Below are 20,715 nucleotides of genomic sequence, written 5' to 3' on the forward strand. Positions count from 1 at the left end.
TGATTAGAGTGAATGCAAACTCACTTAGGTCCTACAATTATAGAATAAACACTGTCTCCCACGCTGTACCTTACAATAGGTACATTAAGTCTCCCCATTTTATAAATCAGTGGTTGAAATTATAATTCTTTCAAAGGAAAATCAGCTAAATTCAAATAAATCAGATAAGCTCAGGAATAGCTTGTCTATTATGGGTTATTATAGGAAGACAGGCTCTACTTGTCCTAGAAACTGACTTCCAAATGCATAGTTACACCTTCCGTCAGACACATCTTGATGCCTCAGATAGAGCAGAATCCCATGTGGATAAGCTATAAACTTGGCCATTCTCGTGTACCCATAAGGAAAGGGAGGGAGGGAAAGAGACATGGAAATGGGAACATATCATTTCCATTGCCCAGCCCTGGATGAATCTGTCTCACTTTTCTATTTGTTCCTCAGCATCGGAGATTTTCGGGTTGGTCTTTAAGATGTCGCCTTTCCCAATCACGCTGATGTCACACTTCAGATACCCCTTCGTGCCAATCCTGATATCACCAGGGTCTGTGAGCAGGGCCCACTTGTCACAGAACTGATGACCTGTAAAAGTGTCCTGACAGCTCAGATATCCTGCACAGATGGACCCAGCCCCACCCAATGCTCTCCCACACCCAAGGTCTCCCACACTCTACTGAGGGATTACCTCATCTGGGCTATTTCCAAGTCTCATGCCACCTCCCTCTCCTCCTTTCCCACCTGTCCTTTACTTCCCATCCTCTTCACCATCTTTTTCTCCAACCGGTCACAAGTATTTGGGAAGCCTTTCAACCTGATAGAAATCCTCTAGCCAGAATTCTAGATTTGATGAAGTAGGAGGACATTAAAGGAGTATAGAAGTCACATATTATTTCACAGGCCATAAATGTGGCTCATGGATTTTTTTGTTTGGCCTACACTGGAAGTCCAAACTTCAAAATCTCATACAAAAACCTATACTTCTGGCTTATCCAAAAACAAACTGTTAGACCAGGCAATACAGAGGGCACATTCCACATGACAGCAGAAGGTAAAGGAGCTGAGTAGATGCTAATCCTAATGGAATTAGTAGAGCTAATTCAAACTCACATGACCTGGACCCCTGGACATGTGAGTTTGAATTACAGTTGAAGAAAAGAGGCCTTTCATGAGAAGATCTATGTTTATTGTTGGCTTTATTACTTATTAGCTCTTGACCTTGGACAAGTTACCTAGTTTCTCTGAGTTTCACTTTCTTTTAAATCAGGGATAATAATGATTATTACAGCAGATCCTTATATGGCATACCACAGTCATTATTCTGTGCTGGGTCTACACTAAGCACTCTATGTATATTTATTAACTTAATCCTCCAACAACCCTATGAAGAAAGTACTGAGATATGAAGAAACCAAGTCATTTGCCCAAGGATGCACAACTAGGAAAGAGCAGAGTAGAATTTGAACCCAGTCAATCTGGTTCCAGAGCCCATATTCTTAACTTCAACACTTTCCTGTCTTTCTTGATGTTGTCTCACAGCACTAAATGAGACAGAATTTGTGAGAATGGAAAAAGCTGCTCAGAAGTATGGACATATAAGATAATTTTGTCATTAGATCTTAAACTGAGGAAAAGAGCCATATCTTACTCAACAGTCTATAATTGGTGCTCAGTGTTACTGAATGGATGGTTAAATGGATGAGCAAATAAATGAGTTGACCTCCAGGTGGGGTAAACTGGAGAAGAGTAAGAGAGCTACGAGGAGGCAAGGCTTTCTTACCAGGCTGGTTGTACACAGTACCCAGGTCCACTTTGAAGGCGCCAATCAGGATGCTTCCTATCAGCTTGTGATGAAAGACCTGAGGAGCGACGGAGCAGTGAGCCCGGAAGAACTACATTTCTTTTTTAGGATAAACCTGTGAAATGGGTTCCTGACACCTCACAGAGCATTCTAGGCCTTGACCCTTGTCTGGCCTTCACTCGTCTCTAAAGCACAATGACATTTGGTCACCAAAAACTCAGGGCTGTAAAGGGCATCCAGAAGTACCTCTTTCTCCCAGCAGGTTTTCAGCTAATCCTTTATTAAAGGACTTAACAAATCTCACTGTCGGAACGTTATTTTTTTTTTTTAACCAAAATGAACTTTTGTGCAGCCAACCCTTCAACATCCATCTCTGCCTGTTGAAACATTATCATCTTTCAATACCTAGAGCAAATGCTGCTTCCTCCAAGCAGCCCTCCCTGATTCCCCACAGCTAAAAGTACTCCCTTTTTTCCACTAACTCACACACCACTTTGCTCACAACTTTATCAGACAACTCATCACATGAAGCTTTGGACATGTACAATAGTTAGAACAAGGGAGATGGCCATCCTCAATATTTCATCTAACCAGTAGACAGCAGAGTGCCTGGCTGGCTGCAGCAGCACATCTGAATGCCAATGCTATAAAAATGAATTTAAGTTCTAAAGGAAGGTATCAGAGCTGGCCCTCAGTTCAGAAACAACATTGTCTGAGACACTGCTGAAGATTCAGGAGGAGTTTAACCGTTAACCCAGAAAAGGGGAAAGAGGAAGGGCAGCGGTAACTTCGTGTCTTCAGATCTTGGAAATACTTCCATGTAGAAGGGTAGGTTCCCAGTGTAGCTCCCAAATTACAGGAAGAGAGATGTCAATTCACCATAAGGATAGTTTTTATAATAGAACATCTTAGCAATGGAATGGGCTTTCCTAGAAGTAGTGATCTCCCCATCACTGGGTATAATCAAGCAGAGTCCAAGAACCTCATGTAATGGAGGTGGTAGAGAAGGATTCCTGCACTGACTGGAAGTTAGATTAAATGACCTCTATATTCTCTTCTAATTATAAAATGCTATGAGTCCCTTGAATCAAGGACAGTTTCCTACTCTCTTCTACCCACCATATGGCCTTGTTCATAATAGGTGTTCAATAAACACTGAGTGAATTAATGAATAAGACCAATTGAATGATGGATGATTAGGAGATTTTTGTAGCTTCTAAACAGCTCCTCTGGGAGAGTCAATAAGAAACAAACTCAACTGACTTCAAGAAATGGAGACATGACAGCCTTTCCCATCTCCTTTTTCACTCTTCCTTCCCTGACCAAACTTTGCAAGGATGTGAGAGAACTGAGGGGAAGCAAGGACAACTTGGCTTGATAAAGGAGTTATTTAAGGCCACATACGCCAAGCTCTTTCCAACCCTTCCATGCTTGCAGTTGCTAATGTGGCTTCCCAAAGGCCTGAGCAAGAACACAAATCTGACTCAAGCTATTCTCAGGTCAAAGGTGTCTGGGTCCCAGTGGGGTGATGGGATGCAAGAGCCCCAAACAGATCTTTAAATAACACAAGAGACCTCCTCAAATCATCCACCTAGTGTGAGTGCCAGGCAACTGGTGTGGTCAGGCATTAGACTGCCAGAACTCTGGAGCATCTCACACACAGAGACTTGTCAGGGGAAGATGGTCTTTGGCGCCACCAGGGTCGTCTCACACACAGAGTGCTGGGGACCTTGTCAGGGGAAGATGGTCTTTGGCGCCACCAGGGTCTGCTACAGCTGTCTATTCCAATAGCATCTGCGTATAGCACTCCCTCCTTTTTCTCCCATGTTGAGTGTATTCTGGGCATGCTGACTTATAGTTCATGCACTAGCAGAAAACTTGTATTAAATACTCCCCCCTCAAGGGAAGTTTTCCCTTTATAATCTTCGGTCTCTGTCCCAAAGTGTTATTTAGGCAGACCAAAGTAGTCTCTTCTTGTAAGTTAGGACCAGAAATAGGCAATACCAGCTTTGATTCTCTGTCTAAAAATCCACTTGGCCCACAGAGAGTCATGACTCTTGTCTATGATACAGTATAAAAATCTAGCTATTAACCATTTATCTGCAATCTAGACAGTCTCTTAGGAGCCTGAATCTCCCAAACAGGTCATTGCCTGAGCTATGTAATATAACAAAGTCCTGGGCAATGTCCCAGGTCCCAAAATATCTTCTGCACCACTTGTCATCGTGCCTGGAATTTAAACATGAAGAATGTTTGGCTCTTGATCATTTTTCATTCTTCAAGAGTCACATTCTTCAAGTGCTCCTGGGAAAGATAATATCATAATTTCACTATTGCCTAAGCCTCGTGCAGGACTGATATATAACATGGTGTGTGTGTGTGTGTGTGTGTGTGTGTGTGTGTGTGACATAATATTAAAATAAAGATGAGAGTTCTATCGGAGTTTTCACCTCATAAGTCTTCAAGACAAGTTTGCCATCTTCGCCATTCTTATTAGAGTTGGTGTCACTGTTAGGTGAACATTTCCTCATTCTCCACACATTTTATGTTGGCGTGTAAAATAGGAATTCTGTCCTTTCAGAACAATTTGGAAGAGAGTATGTTCCCTGCAACCCCCCACCTACCACTTTCAAGCATGAACATCCTTACTACCTTCTGCATGGGAGAAGCAACAATTTCTTAAACTGGTGAGAGAGATGCAGTGTGTCGTCCAGTGGTCTCTGTCCTTTTACAGTGGTATGAAGTTGGTAATGATCCTGTGTGTATTCTCCCATGTGGACTAGTACAGCTTCAACTCAGCACTTTCCCTTCCCATTCCTGTCCTCCAGGTGGTGGGCCAACCTGGCTGGACCAGAACGCTCTCTCTGTCTCTACTCTTCAGGCTAGATCTGTGGAGGTAGGAATTCACCTGCCAGGGCTGAGGAAGGGTCTATGCAGCAGACCCAATCCCTCATGGGTAGATCTGGAGGTACTACACTCAACAGCAACTAACTACTAAGAAGCCAACTGGTAACCACTTGCTCCAAATCACATCCTCTAATCCAGCATTACTGATACATTTGGTTCCTTCCTGATTCTTTCTATTTCTCAGTTTACTACTAACTAGGAGGGGAAGGGATGTGATTAATTATCATTAGTGTGGAGATCACTCCAAGAGAGAAGCACTAACATTTGCTTCATAAAAAGAAAGAAACCAATTCAAAAATGGCAATCCACTGTCATTTGAGGCATATTTTTCACATTCCCACATTAGTACACTACACAATTCAATTCATGATGGCTTGACAGTAGATCACAACTTGCTTCCAACAAGCACAGATTTTCTTGAAAAGGTTTTCCTTCTGGAACTCCTCTATTCTGCTTATTGCAAGTTCTATCCTGTTGGTTTCAAACTCACCAGCTCACACTCGCCCTCCTGAGTCTATCCTCTTCTAAGCTGGCTGTGCTGCCCTAGAGAACTCCCAATGTCTAGAGTCTCTCCCACTCCCCCCACTCCCACCACCAATCATATACTTACCGAGATTTTGATGATCTTGTCAAAAAGATGCACTTGAGGCCCAATGAAGTCGAAGACAAAGTACTATAAAACATAAAGTTCATTCTGACTTTAAATCCCAGCCTTGCATTTAAGAACCCTGTCCCTGGAGTAGATTTACATCTGTATTGTTCTAACCAGTTGCTACATGGGCCCTCAATGGCATGAATGTATATATCATCAATGGATTGGCCATACCCTTTGGAAGGTCATTTAACTTGTTTTCAATTTTTTTTTTCAAGTAAAAAAATAAAGAATGCCACCAACCACATCTTTGCACAGGATATATGTGAGTTTTCCTCTAAAATGGACATGAGAAGTGGAATTGTTGGGTCATGGTTTATTTTATACGCATGTAAATATTTAGTAAATAGCATGGTTTCTTTCTGAGGGAGGTAAACCATTTGACATTCCCACTGGCAGCATATAAAAATAGCCATTTCTCCACACCTATGCCAAGCCTTTATATTGTCAAATCGTTTATTTATTTATTTTTACCTATCTAGAATGATGGGTGAAAAGAGTATCTCAGTGTGGAATACAGTCAATAATATTGTAATAACTATGTATGGTAACAGGTGAGTACTAGACTTATTGTGGGGGATCACTTTGTAAATTATACAAATGTCTAACCACTATGCTGTGCACATGAAACTAATATAAAATAATTTTGAATGTCAACTGTAATTAAAAAATAAAATAAGTAATAAAAATATTTTTAAAAGAGAGAGACATGCCTAGGGTCATATAGCTAGTTATTGGTGGGCCTGGGACCAAACCTGTGTTCTCCTGGAATTATCACACAAGGGGCTCAAGGACTAGACATTTCATCATCTAAACTTCAGTGAGTACCTTCCAAATGTGGGGTCGTATGATTCTAAGGTGCAGAAAACTGGAGTGGTGGTGTTTTTTGTTTGTTTGTTTTTGTGGATTGTAGAGGTAGAACTAGGAAGTCGTTTTGTGAATTATTTCTTTCTTTTCTTTTCTTTTTTTTTTTTTTTTTGAGCTTCAGGATGGAGAACTGACCCAAGGATGTTAGAGATGAACATGACAGCAGTAGGAAAGAGAGAAGTAACATCTAACAGCCTGTTTTTAATGGGCAAAACAGAAAAACCAAAATGTGGGAACTGAAAGATGTCATCATGTATTATAATGAGACCTTCAAAATGGCAGTCCTTAGGTATCAATAAAAGGTTACAGCATTTCCAGTGCCTTCTGTTTAAGAAAATAGAAAAATGTGTAACATTTCAGGAAGTTTTTTATATATATGTTCAAATTTTTTAAGAGTTTCATGTTCAGCATTTATTTTATGTGCAAAATTCACTTACCTGCCAGTCTTCATTCTCTGATATATGAGATACTGTGGGTTCCTTTGGACCAATAAATTAGTTCCAATGTTTATTGCCTTCTGCTGAATCTCACATTTCAGACCCAACTGCCTCACACAGGTTCCCCAGACTGCCGAGCCCACATACACTTCTAGCTGAGAAATATTCCCCAGCCCCTACTAACCAGCTCCTTCAACATCTGATGAACTTTGGGCTTGACAACTAGGGTCAAACGCTGTAATAAATGTTTTCAGTTCAACTGTAAGACAGATTTTTACTTCAACTTCTATGTTTTTGCGTGATTACACTTGGGCCTAAGTTAATGTCATTTAGACCCAGGACTTGTATGCATAAAGCAGATACTAATTATAATCATTAACAAATTTGTAGAGCTTTGCATCACATTATTTCATATCACAACCATGCCAAAGATGTTATGGAGGCAGGGAGAGGACCAGAAAGGAGATGACAGCCACTTCTGCTCACGATAAAAGGCTCAGAGGCAGGAGTGATAAAGAGGAAAGGAGTTAACAGCTCTAATGGGATTTGGGTATTTTCTATGCATTTCATTATCCATGCTCTCCTGCCTTCCTTTTCAATTACCACCGCCACTGGGAAAGTAATTAAGAGTTTACTGAATTTTTTGATAATTCATGATGTCTAAGGGAAAACAAGCACCCTCGAACACTACTGGAGTATAAATGGTTACCTCTTGGGAGGGAAATTTGGAGATATCAAAATTTTAAATGCTGTTCATGTTGACCAATGTCACCCCAACAAATTTATTTTAAAATTTCTTAGTTGCATATACTCTTTGCCCCAGTCATGCCATGTAAATATTATTATAAGTAGTGACCAAAGACTGAAAGAAATTGTAATATCCATCAATGAGAAATTGACTGGCTCAGTAAATTACAGTGCATCAATGCAATGGGAAACTACAGCAATGGGCAGAAAATGAGACTGAGCGCTACATCCTGATTCGGGCTCATCTCCAAGACACATTGGTTGAAAGACCAAGGTCCAGGACAGCGTGTATAGAATGTTACCATTTGGTGACGATATTTATTTGTATTCTTAGTGCTTGCCCAAAATGTCTCTAAAACGGTATACAAATGCCTGGTGAGCATGGCTGCCTCTAGGGAGGAGACTAAGGGGTTAAGGATCAGAGATCAGCGGGACACACATTTTTCACCAAATCGCACTTTATACTCTTTGTATCTTTCACCATTTTTTTTTACTAATCTTTTTCCTTTCAAAAGAGAATGTAGTGTGTTTAATATTTATAAGCTTCATGTCTCTCTTTGATGTATTCCTTTACAATTTTTACATTGCTTAGGAAAATAGGACTATTTTACTTTCCAAGGCAGCATGCCTGTTTCAAAAGTAGTAATTAGATTTACAATGCCTCTGCTATGCAAAAGAATGTGTATCTTCTCACTAACCAACATCCAACACATTTTTAATATAAACCTAGAGCTTATAATGGATGAAGATAAGCTTATAAGGAATACGAAAATGGGTCTTACTAAAAATATACTAATGTATTTTAAATGAGTGGGAATTTCTTACCTATCCTTTCCATTATCTTTTTGTTTAACTTTATGGACTGTTTGTTAAGGAGGCTATGAGAGTTTGCCATGGGCTTAGATGAGTGATGGGAAGCAGTCATGAGGGCACAGGCTTTCTATTTGGCTCAAGAACACCAGAGAGTGGCAGTCGAGAGAGTGTTGATGGAGAGGGTATTGGGGACCCCCGTGACTTACTTCATTGTAAAATGGGCTGTTGGTTCCTTCCTTCACTGTGCTTTGCTTCTTCTCATCCCCGACCTCAATGATCACAACTGGGTCAATGTTTTCACCCACCAGTTGGCGGGCCTCAGTGATGGTTATGGCAATCTACAACACAAAGCAGCGTGTACACACTCTGGACTAGGCTCTTCACTCACAAGAAGAACTGGGGAAGCTGGTAGGAAGAGTCAATCACTTACTTGATAACTTTGGGATCTGACTTCCCCATCATGGATCTTAGTCAACAGTTTTGATCTATTAAAAGAAAGTTGAACATATACATTTCATCAAGTAAGAACATACTTGAGATCCATAAGCCATGTAATATTTCCCTATGTGTTTCTAAGTGCTTTTATTTATGTCATATCACATATTCTCTTTACATCTCTGGGGGAGATAAGTGTAAATGGACAAGTGACAATCTCTCTATGACTCAGTTTCCCCATCCTAAAAGTGGAGCTAATAATCGCACTTACCACATGAGGTGATGGCTACAATTTAATGATATAATGCATGTAAACGTTTAATCCAGGACTTGGCGAGAATAAATGTCAACTCTTATTGTTAGTATGATTATCAGTATTATTTATTTTTTATTTCACAGAATGAAAAACTGAGATTCCTCAGCAAGTCAGTGGCAGAGCTGGGTCTCAATAAGGATGTCCCCTGTCTCCTGTCAGATCCTTTCCACAGGACCACTCTGCCATTTCCACTAGATATAACCATTCTGAGTTTCGTGATTATATTAGATATAACCATTCTGAATTTTGAGATTGAAAGAATTTGCCATTTCCACGAGATATAACCATTCTGAGTTTCGTGATTATATCCGTTAGATATAACCATTCTGAATTTTGAGATTGAAAGAATTGGTAAAAGAGAAATTGGAAAGAACAGCCAAGATTTTATCTCAGTGAAATTTCACATTCCAGACAATTTCCTTTATTTGGACTGTCATAAGTAATTGAAAACAGGTGTGCCACACCTGGGATTTAGAGATTGGATAATAGTAGAAAGAGATGAAGAATTCTTATAGTCACAGAAGCAGCAACAGGCAGGAAATGAACTGTGCCTGAGTTCCTTTTAAATGTATTCTCTTGCCTTTTAACAATACCATCATGCATCTCAACTTCATTCCATTTCTTCAGATAATTGAGTCTGGTAGAGAACAGTAAACTAGCAAAAAATCTCAAGGCTTTGGAGTCAAACTGATCTGAATTAGAATACTTGTTCTCCCCAATTTTGTGATGTTAGCCTTAATTTCCTCATTGGAAAGTGGAAATGATCATTTCTACCACATAGGGGTAGAGGAGATAATGCATGTAAATATCAAAAAAAAAAATAGATGTTCGTTAATAAAATGGCAAACTTATATCAATCGTTTACTATGTGGAAGCTATGTGATTTCCTCAGCTAGAGGAAAAACCAAGATGAATTAGCCATCCATCATCTTGACCCTTGCAAAGCTAGCAATCTATTCAAGAGAGAGGACCAGAGCATTTAAAGAGAACTAGAAGGTGTAAAATGTGTCATATTAAAAATGCATCGGAGTTCAAAAAAGAGAGAAATTCCTGAGAGCTGGATAAGCAACAGAGGCTGGATCTGAACTGAGCATTAGTTGGTGGGTAGAATTTCAACTGATGGAGAATGCTCTGACCAAGGAGAAAAGTCTCTACTCCTTACTTTTTTTCTGCCTTCCTCCATTCAGTGCTATTATCCTGGTGAAATAAATGGCAAGTGATCCTTTAAAAGATACTTAAAAATAATTGACATTTCCCCTATTCAGGGCTTGGGGGTGGTTGTCATGGTGCAGTGTATGGGGGAGGAGATATTGCAGTATGTTCATACAAATTTCATGTCTTCTGTTAAAGGTCAACCTCTGAGATAGCACCTTCTCCCTTTTCCATTGGTCACCCACCTCTGCCCGTTACATACACACACTGCCTTCCTGCCACAGCCTTGTAATAACAACTCAGGATCTGCCACACAGGGAAGCACTAATTTTCTTTGAGAAAAAAAGATGGGATGGCATGAAGAATTACCATGAGTAAGAAATTGACATAAACAAACATGGTACACTGAAAGCACTGATAGTTCCAACTACTGGCTTCCTTACATCCATGCTCTTTGCCCTAAAACAGTGTCCTCTGATGTGGGCTGGTGTTGTGATTTGCATTGGCCAATAGAATGCAGCAGAAATGACTTGCCTATTCTATACCTAGGCCTCGAGAGACCTGTGTACTTCCACTTTCTCTCGGAATTCTGCCATCACCCCCATTGCAACAAGCTCAGATTAGCCTGCTGGGGGATCTGACACCACATGGAGAGTCTGGTGGTCCTAGCTGAGGCAAATCTGGACCAGCCTACCACCAGCCACCCCTCAGACTAACATCAGCAGAGCTGACAAATGGCCATAGATACGTAAGTGATGTATCTGAGACTATCTGGCACCAATAAAACTACCTAACTAATTGGTAGACTCATGAACAATCATTAATGTTGATTATATGAAACCCCTGAATTTAGGGGTTATTTGGAAACATCAATAGCTGACTGATACCACAAATCTCAGGCAGAAGGCCAGTTTGTTCTGACTTTGTAGCTGGGTTGCCTAAGAACCACCTTTTCATTTGGGACAGACACGAAGCTAAGACATCTAAGGTATTGATGAATTCAAGAGCAGGTGAAAGGCAGCTCCTGAATCTGTCTCCTGTTGCTGCTGTCGTTTCTGAACTGTAAGGGACATGAGGACCTTAACTCAGGGGATTTAAGACTGGAACCTGGTACAGCCAGGACCCTGGCCTGCTGAAGGTTGGCCGGGATCAAGAGGCCACAGAGAAAGCTGGACATGAGTACATGGCACTCGGTCTTCTTAGGCCTTTGGCTCCTTGCAGGCCGTGACTAGGTGCTATTCTCTGTCCCCTCGAGCCTGCAGGGGTACTTGGCACAGGGGACGGGCTCCCAAATGTGTGCTCACTGCCCGCATCAACACTGTACCTTCTCTTTGGAGGAGCTGAGGGGACAGGAGTGATGGACGCATCATCATAAATTACATCTCCTCTCAGTCCTTCCTGGGGAGAAGGGCCCTCCTGTGGTGCTTCTGCTTCACCTTGACCATCTAGAGGAGCAAAAAAGAAAGAAAACCCTGTTAAATACACATGTAGTAGTGACCTGAGCCTCCATTCTGTGTCCAGTGCCATGCCACAGAGATACAAGGGAACCATTAGATATGGCCTTAGTGTGTGGTATTTGTTACAGCAGTCATAGGAAACGAATACACATGTGTTAAGACTATTTTCATGAATAGATACCCAACAGATTCTTTATAACACCTCCTCCCTCACCAGAAGGATTCTGATTTAATTTATCTGGGATGTCAATTTGTTTTTAATTCCCCAGGTCATTCTATTGTGTAGCAAATCTTGAGAACCACTTTTCAACCAGGTTTTCCGCAAAAAGTAAAGAGTGATGGAACAATCTCTTACACAAAGAGGCTCTGACATGGTGTGGTTCAAAGACCTAACTCCAAAAGGTTTGGGTTCAAATCTCAGCTCTGTCACTTTCTGGCTCCAAGATTTGGGGGAAGTTACTTAACTTCTTTCAGCCCTGTTTTCCTCTTCTATAAAGCAAGACAATGCTAGCGTTAGCTACTCCATAGGGCTGTTAGAAGAATTGAATTAAGTATAGATAGCTCTTAGCACAATATCTGCCAGGTGCATGGTGAGTGCTCATTGTGTGGATTTTAAGTTGAGTAAGTCACTCAGAATTTCATGGCATTTTCCCCTCCTTGTCTATAAAATGAAAGGATTAGATAAGAAAAGTGTTTTTAAAGCTTTTAAAAGCAACATAATTCTTTCATAAATGTAATTTTATATAAAACTTCAAATATATAACACGAGTCCATTTCAACCAAGCTGTTCTATGTGCCATTGGGTGAAACTCCGGGCAGGGAACATCCCACAGGACCTCACCGCCCCCTCTTCAGGCACCTCTGAAGCTGTTTCTCAGAACCTTGGACTCCATGGGACCCAACTGGTAAACTTGTCAACTTAATCGTCTCTGAACACCTTCCAGTTTTCATGTATTTTGGTTCTCTGATTTTAATCAGCAACGAAGGAAAACGGTGCAAAATCAAATAATTGATGGGCTAATGGGTCCCCTATGTCAGAGGAGCTCATGGACATAAGCCTTTGTGGTGTTCAGTAGTTACAGAAAGGATGCCGGAATGAATGCAGTCACCTTTGACTCTCCTCTCACTGTGGAAACGAGAGACAAGCCAGCCTGCGGGGACACAGAAAGAACGGCAGCGCCTGCCTGCTCCTGCGGCAGCAGAAGCAATTAAGCCTTTCTCCCTACTTGGCCACAAAGGCCTTAAGGATGGGGACCAAATGTTATCCATGCAAGTTTCCAGTGACCATGCTTAGGTACCTACATATGCCAGACACTGTGCTAGGTTAGATGCCAAGGTTGGAAGGTAACAAAATGTGGACCCCCCCTCCCGCTACATTACATGCTGGAGGGTGACACAGACCCAGAGGTAGAAAGGTAGTCAGCGTCTTCTAGAGCTTGTGTGCATGCATTCATTCATTTATTGAGTTACTACTCTGTTCTCTCCAATCTACTCACCATGGACCATCCAGAGTGACCGTCTCAAAAAATCCACCTCGTGTTGCTTCTCTTCTTAAAACCCCTCAGTGGTTTTCCATTGTCCTTAGAATAAAGCTGAAGTCCACTTAGGACTCTGATGCTCTGCTCTGTCTGGCTTCCATCCCCTCCTCCTGGGCCACGGGTCCCTCTGTCCCTGCCATCACTGCTTTCTAGTCGCACAGGCCTATTTCAGTTCCTTCTCCCGGAACAAGCTCTCTCCTGCGTGCAATTTATCTTCACAGACATCCCTCCCCTTCCTGCCCACCCCTTGTTGGGTTCCTTCTCTTCCTTGAAGTTTCAGATTAAACTTTATCGCCACAGAGAACCCTTCCCTGACGGCGCTGAAACAGATGCCCCAATAGTCTCCGTGTCAGCGCGCTATCATCTTGGTGCTACTTTCCTCGACTTCTAATGCAGTTACCTCATTAGCGCCCCATAGGTAACAGACGGCCCATCCAGAATGGGACCATTTGAGGCCTTTTTTTATAAAGGCGTGGGTGTGAGAAAGCCACAGAGGGTTGTGCAGCTCTCTGGGGCTCACAGCAGCCAAGCTGTTACCACTCCGAGGCCCCAACAATGAGGAGAGAGAGAGCACAGCCACCAGAGTGTAGAAAGAGGAGTCAGGTGCAGTCAAGCTTCCCTGCAAGGAGCAGCAACCGTCCTTCAGTGGAGGGACACCGATCCTGGCCTCACTCTCTTCCCTCTCTCAGATCTCCTGCTGGGACACCCCACTGGGGAAGGAACCTGGGTCATGCAACCATAGAGGTTAGCCTCCTGGGATAGAGAACAGGTCCCAGGAAAAGGTGCAGAACAGATCTGGAGAGGCATATGGAAGAGTCCTACATAGAGCTGTCCCCCTTCTAGACCATTACACACCCAGACCTAGCACAGCTCAACTCTCAGCAGGCATTCCATTACTATCTGCTGAGTAGATGAATGAATGGACGATCCTAATAACTCTTAGTTGGGTAACTAATTAATGGAGGAGTTAAGGTAACTGGAATTTTAGAAAATAAAGGCATGGCCTAGTATGCCTCCAAATATGCAGATATAAAAGCCACAGACTTTGAGAATCTCAAAACATTTCACCCAGAAAAGTCCTAACTTCCCAGGCCAGGCCAACAAGGAAAGACCAATGTGTACTCAGTTCTCTGGACTTTGTTTTGCCATCTCCTATAGGGTGGCCCCTGGCCAGCAGGACGGGTGCTATGTACTTTCTAGGAGGGGCCTGATTCTCTCTGCCCTGTTTGCTTTGTGGGCTGAAGACTCTAATTAGAATGAGCCAGCTCCTTCGAACGCCTGTGGTGGACTGCCCCAAATCTCCACCAGCTTGTTCCTTCCTCCCTTAAGCAGTGAGGGCGCCTAAATGGAGGGCAACTCAGCGGGTAAGAGAGCCCAGGCTCTGGTGTGAGACTGACCTAGGCTCAGGAGCCAACTTCTTCAAACTTATTAGCTGTGTGACTTTGGGCAAGCCGCTCACCCTCTCTGAACCTCTGTTGTAAAACAGGAGCAAAGGAATCTACATTTTAGAGTAATGAATGATGCATGTCAAAAGCAGAAAGCATCAGGGTCTAATTAATGTGTCATAAATAATACTATTTTTCAGCTCCAGCCGGTTTTGCTCAATGGGTAGAGTGTCTGACTGTGGACTGAAGGGTCCCAGATTCAATACTGGTCAAGAGCTCGATCCCCAGTAGGGGGTGTGCAGGAGGCAGCTGATCAATGATTCTCATCACTGATGTTTCTATCTCTCTCTCTCCCTCTCCCTTCCTCTCTGAAATCAATAAAAATATATTTTTAAATAAATTATCATTTTTCATAAGGCCCTTGTGCCTTATTTAAGCATGCGTCTCCAGAACCTACCACAGTGTCATAATTTCAAGGACAACAGGAAAGACCCCCAGCCTTTTCTACCCATTCCCTGGTACCTATAATTTAACTGAATAGACAAGTACTTCTATGAAGCTTTAAGCCTTGTCCCCACTTCAAATGTAATGCCTCTCCTTTCTTGTCCCAGATGACTTGGACTCATTATCACCAACACCTTTAGTGTGAATAATTTTCATGTTATTTTATTGTAAGATTAGGTTCTACCTTAGGCAAGGAGCGGAGTTAGGTGGGGAAGGGCTACAGGACGCCTGCTGCGGATGGCAGTTCAGGGTGAAGGAGGCCCCAAGGAGATGACAGGGGTTTAGAAACGGCCCACAAAGCTGGCCTTGAACTGGTTGCTGTCAGAAGTCTCCCGGGGACCACCCCAGACCTGTCCAATGGGAGCCGGTGTTCCTATTTGAGTCAATAAACAGGAATGTCAAGTGGACACCGGCCTGGCCTCTGCTGGCACAGTTTACCCTGTAACTCGGGCCTTGCTCTTTAGGAGAAGGAAGTAGCCCGTTGCAAGAACAGAAAGCCAGAGAGCCTGAATTTACCTCCCAACGTGACTGCTTCCTGGCTCCGTGCCTGCCGTGGCGGGCCCGTGTCAGGGGTCCGTGATCAAAAGGACTTCCTCCAACTTGGCTCAATGCCCTGCTGCTACCATTTTGAAATTCTTAATCATTTATTAAGACTGGCTTTGCATTTTGTTTTTCACTGGGCCCTGCAAATTCCTGCAGCTGGCCTTCCCCACACTTCACTCTCTCTGCATCTCTGTAAACTCCTTTGTAAAACTAGGGCAAAAACACCTACTGGTAGGATGATGGAGGGGTTAAATGAGACAATACAGACAGAGCCTCCCCCATAGTAGCTGCTATGCTCGCTCTCATTTTCAATCTCACTTGATTCTCCATATGGCCATGTGAGGTCAACCCAGCAACCCACACCACGTCCACTTGACAAAGGAAGAAACCGGGACTCAGAGCTGCTGAGTGGCTTATCCTGGGCCACAGAGCAAATGGGAACAGAGGCAGGAGCCTGAGTCCAGCTGCTGCTTCTTCATGGCTCCCCTCCCCCAGCCCAGCGGTGTCCACCTGCCCGTTTGGTCCAATGACCAGGTGACCAGCCATCCTGAGGTGGATGGCCTTGGGCCCGCACCTGTGATTGGCAGGGTCCAAAGACCCAGCAGGCAGCATGTCCTGCCTCACTCCTATGGAGCGTGAACCCCATTCTCAGCCATGGAGGGGTCCACTCTGTGAGGCCCCCAGGCCCCAGGGTAGCAGTCAGCTCCCCCCACCAGAGCCTCACCTTGGGCAGCCTTGTTGGCTAGGATTAACCCCTTCTCTGCTTTATTCTTCTTCTTCTTCAGCTTCAACCCAAACATCCCCTTTCTGAAAAAAAGAAGAAAAACTTCAACACAATCATTGTCACGTTCAGTCATTCAGATATGTTAGGAGAAAATAAACACACGCGCATACACTGAGTTCTCCCGGAAGCCGGCCAGCCTCCTCACCCACCCAGGATGAGGATCCAAAGACAAGTGTCAGGATGACCCAACAAGGGATCCAGACAGCTCTACTCATGCAGAAACCACAAAAACCCCATCTGAACAGAAATCATAAAATAAAAACGAAAGAATGAAATCGTGAAGTGCACCTACAATCCCACTTAAATGAGGCCTAATTCTAATACTAATAGCACTAGCTGGCATTTTTCCAATTTTCACTCACCTGTGTCACCCACGCAAAACAAATGACATCATTTAATCATGATGTCAATACAGCAGCCTTCTCCTACCCATCTTACAGATGAGGAGCCAAGGCCCAGAGAGGGTAGGTAATGTTTCTAAGGTCACACAGCTCCTAAGCATCAGAACTACCACCGGAATCCAGGTTTGCCTGATTTCCCTGAGCCCAGGCTCTAACCTGTGTTTGGCCTTGAGCCAGCTGCTTCCTCTGAGCAGCATGAACACCCTTTCAGAGCCAGGCTCTCAGACCATTTCCAAGGTCAAGAGGCCCTGGAACTCACTGAGGTCACCCCGCAAGTACACAGCTAAGCTGACACATAGTATGTGACCCGGATGTCAGCTATGGTTACTATTGTTATTACTAGCCCTGAGTGGGAAGCCATTTGGGGGCCTTATCCCTGGGAAAGGCCCTAGTTTGCTTCTCTATCAGACAATAGGAGCATCCTGACCTTCTGCTGGCCTCCTGAGAGAATCCCTTTCTGGGGCTGGGAGAGTGGCGAGAAGCCAGCTCTGTGTGGGAGAACGGGAAGTCACAGTTGAGAGGAGAGTCAGGCAGGCTGGTGGGGCAGCCGTGGAGGAAGGGGGCAGAGGGAGAAGGAAGGCTGGAGGAAGGGGGTGAGGAGAGCAGCGAAGGCTCCAACCCTCTGTGAGCTTTCTGCATTCCTGGAGCAATGTGAGAAGAGTGCCGGGACCATCCGTTTCCCGTTTTGCTTACATATTTAGGACTCAGGAGGGGCAGAGTGCAGAGGCTGGGATCAGGAACTCCGCAGTCAGATTGCCTGGATTCCAACCCCAGCACTATTTTTGCCACCTTGACCAGGTACTGAACATCTCCAAACTTCAGGGTCCTCGTGTACAATGAGATAATGAATGTAAAGCTTTTAGTATAGTAACTGGAACATACTGTTGGTCAATAAACATGTTATTCTTGTTATTATTCTAAGGGATAGGATTAGGACCAATGAGAAGAAGCTTCTAGGAGACACACAGGAAGCTTCTACTTATTCACGTATTTAGTTATCTGTTTGTTTATTCTGTTGATATTCTCCCTGGATCCAGATGAGCAATTAAGGATCTCCACAATGTTGCTGTCTGAATAGTGAAATGGGCTGCACTGGGTCGGGGGTGAGTTCCCTGTTCCCGGAGGTGTGCAAACAGAGGCCTGAGGAATACTGGTAAACGATATTGTGAAGAGGCCAAACATCAGAAAGGTGGCACCTGAGGTGCCCTTTGAGACCCTCGGGTACAGGAGAATGGGAAAAAATGGGTCCTTGAACCACCCAGACATGGATAGATACCTCGCTGAACCTCAGTTTCCCCATTGGTACAATGAGATAATAGTAAAGTTCCTACTTAACAGGATTATTGTGAAAATGAGGTGAAGTAAGCAAAGCACCTAGGACAGTGCTTGGTATATGAAAAATGCTAAAAAACAAACAAACAAACAAACAAACACAGGCCGGCTGGCATGGCTCAGATGTTGAACACCGACCTATGAACCAGGAGGTCATGGTTCAATTCCTGGTCAGGGTACATGCTGCAGTTTCGGGCTCGATCCACAGTGGGGGGCATGCAGGAGGCAGCCAATCAATTATTCTCTCTCATCATTGATGTTTTTATCTCTCCTTCTCCCTTCCTCTCTGAAATCAATAAAAAACAATATTTAAAAAAAGAAAAAACAAAACAAAAACAAGCAAGCAAACAAAAAAAAGTACCGTTCTTGGAGGTAGCATTTTCCCCCTTTCATTTGCCATTATCCTGTGATAAGAACAGTAATCCAAGTCTCCTGAGAAACAAAAAGGGGATCCCTTTTGTCTGAAATTTCTTAAAGGAAATTTCCAATAATAGTTCTTGTTACCCTGTTTTCAAAGAAAAGTTACCAGGCAGAGGCCCCAGGCCAGCACATTCCAAACCCTGAACTGCCACTGTGGTCCCCCAGGGCTCACTACCATCATCACTTCACAGAGGCAGAATCTGATGTTCTGGGAACTTGGCCAATGGTCTCCTCAGACTGCTTGAAAGGGCTGAGTTACTTCCATCCTCAAACAGGAAGTTGCTTCTAATAAATGCCAGGATCTACCAGAGGGACACATAAGGTTGCTTTTGGAACATCTTCATCATCGATGGCATCAGTATTCTGCACCTCCCATTGGCAGCCGGTGCCTGGGCACTGGGCGTGCCCGAAGTTGCTGCTGTGAAAGGAGAGGAGGAGGGGTCCCCGCCTCTTAGAGATAGGCACTCCTGACCCTCAGGAAACAAGAGCTCTTGGCCCTGCTGTACTAGAGGCAACTAAGGAAGCTTCAGAGATGCTGATGTCCGAAATCACTTTCAGAGATTGCATTGCTTTGGGGAAGACCAGCGCTGAGAAGGCCTGGTCTAGGCACAGCTCAGACCCCCTGCAGAGGAAACCAGAGACATACGTCCTTCCAATTGCCCAAAGGATTCACAACCAGCTCAGCTGTCTTGGGTGGGTTGATGTTTGTTTCACAAACACACAAGGTTGTTTGCCCAAACCCGTGAGTCAGTCATCAAGGGCATTCCCAGCCTGACTCGAAGCAGGAAAAGTCTTGATAAAATGTATTTCTCCTCCTCGGCCCCATGACAGCCACAGTAGAGCTCACCAGCCCAGAACGATCGTGCCACTGGAATATGGGGCAGCACACAAGACCCGGCTCAGGGCCAGCTTTAATCCACTCTCAGTGCTAGAATTTGGGGCTGGTTGCTTAACCCAAATGAGTACTAGTATGTTTCATTCACATGTGACAGAGGACATCTCTTACCCAAGTCACAGGGTTAAAATAGGAAACAATGCTTGTAAAATGTAAAGCATGCTACAAATAATTGCATTGTTGATGACAAAGAAATGGGCTAGAATATTTCCCGGAATGCGTGTAAGTTTTTTAAAAAATGTATTGAAATTCACTATGTGCCAGGAACACCATTTTGCACACATTACCTCCTAGACTTCCCATTATTTATCACTGGGCAAAATATTATCATTATCCATTTTTACAACCGAGAGGTTGTTGGGGATTTCCAGTCCATATATTGGGATCCACCGGTAAATCAGGAAGGCTCACCAGGGCAGGTGCCATCACACTCCCCTCTCCAGTCTGCCCAGGATTCCAGCATGGGAACCCTCCCACTTCAAAAAAATGATTGAGCCTCTCTGGTTTAGGATCTATTGAATCTCCTCCCAGGGCCACCCCAAGATAAGTGAAGAGACAAACAGAAACCCCTATACCAACCTGGTCTCCTCGGGGTGAAAGCTACCATGACTCCGATATCTGTATCCAACAATAAGAATATGAAACAGTGCACGTGTTAGACTTGCTGCAGCACATCTGCTCGGGGTGGTGACGCTCACTGTGGAAGCCCAGGGCCCTCGCTGCTGGGGGGAGAGGAGCATCCTGCCTGGCACATGGAAAGAGCAGCTGGACACCTGGAGTTTGGGTCTCATCTACACACTTTCTAACTAGGTCAGGGGCGCACTTCTCTGAGCTCCAGGCTCCTCTGCTGCAGAAAGTGGCAATAAAGTTAACTCTGCTTTTCTCCCTGGGTGTTAGATACATGACTTGGCCAGCCCTCATGCTGATCTGGCAAGGGTCCTACAAATACAGTGGGGCCTTGACTTATGAGTGTCCCGACTAACGAGTTTTTTGAGATACCAGCTGTCTCTCGGCTGATTTTTTGCATTGAGTTGATAGAGTAATTTGAGTTAACGAGCTCCTTAATGAGCTCGGTCTCGGAACGAATTAAACTCGTAAGTCAAGGCCCCACTGTAGCTAATTTAATGTCACGCCCATAGCTCAGTGGAGCTGGGATTAGGAAATGGTTTGCAAGCAGGGTCTCTATGTGGTTGTCCACTGTGTCACCAGACTCCCCTACTGGGCTCACCTTTTCTACCTTCAGTGGGAATAGAAGCAGCTCAGGCCACGGGACAAAGCACTAAGTTAATTGTGTCAATGGATGGGAACATTCTGGCCCCACTGCTCTCCTCCCCA

At 43.9% G+C, this 20,715-nt stretch overlaps 1 protein-coding gene across 1 annotated transcript in view; it reads right to left on the minus strand.

Moving 5' to 3' along the window:
• The window catches only part of LOC102259487 (fer-1-like protein 6), a gene marked incomplete at its 3' end in the record, with an annotated part of 46,143 nt that extends 29,793 nt beyond the window's left edge, over window positions 1-16,350 (minus strand). Inside the window, exons 1-7 of the mRNA XM_005885182.2 lie at window positions 16,273-16,350; window positions 11,446-11,566; window positions 8,649-8,703; window positions 8,425-8,556; window positions 5,313-5,375; window positions 1,775-1,853; window positions 423-579 (exon numbers count right to left, since the gene is read on the minus strand). Of these exons, the coding sequence (XP_005885244.1) occupies window positions 423-579; window positions 1,775-1,853; window positions 5,313-5,375; window positions 8,425-8,556; window positions 8,649-8,703; window positions 11,446-11,566; window positions 16,273-16,348 (683 nt within the window). The remainder of the gene's footprint in view (window positions 1-422; window positions 580-1,774; window positions 1,854-5,312; window positions 5,376-8,424; window positions 8,557-8,648; window positions 8,704-11,445; window positions 11,567-16,272) is intronic.
• Between the last annotated feature and the right edge of the window lie 4,365 nt (window positions 16,351-20,715).

This window comes from Myotis brandtii, unplaced genomic scaffold (assembly GCF_000412655.1).
Source record: "Myotis brandtii unplaced genomic scaffold, ASM41265v1 scaffold896, whole genome shotgun sequence".
Lineage (NCBI taxonomy): Eukaryota > Metazoa > Chordata > Mammalia > Chiroptera > Vespertilionidae > Myotis > Myotis brandtii.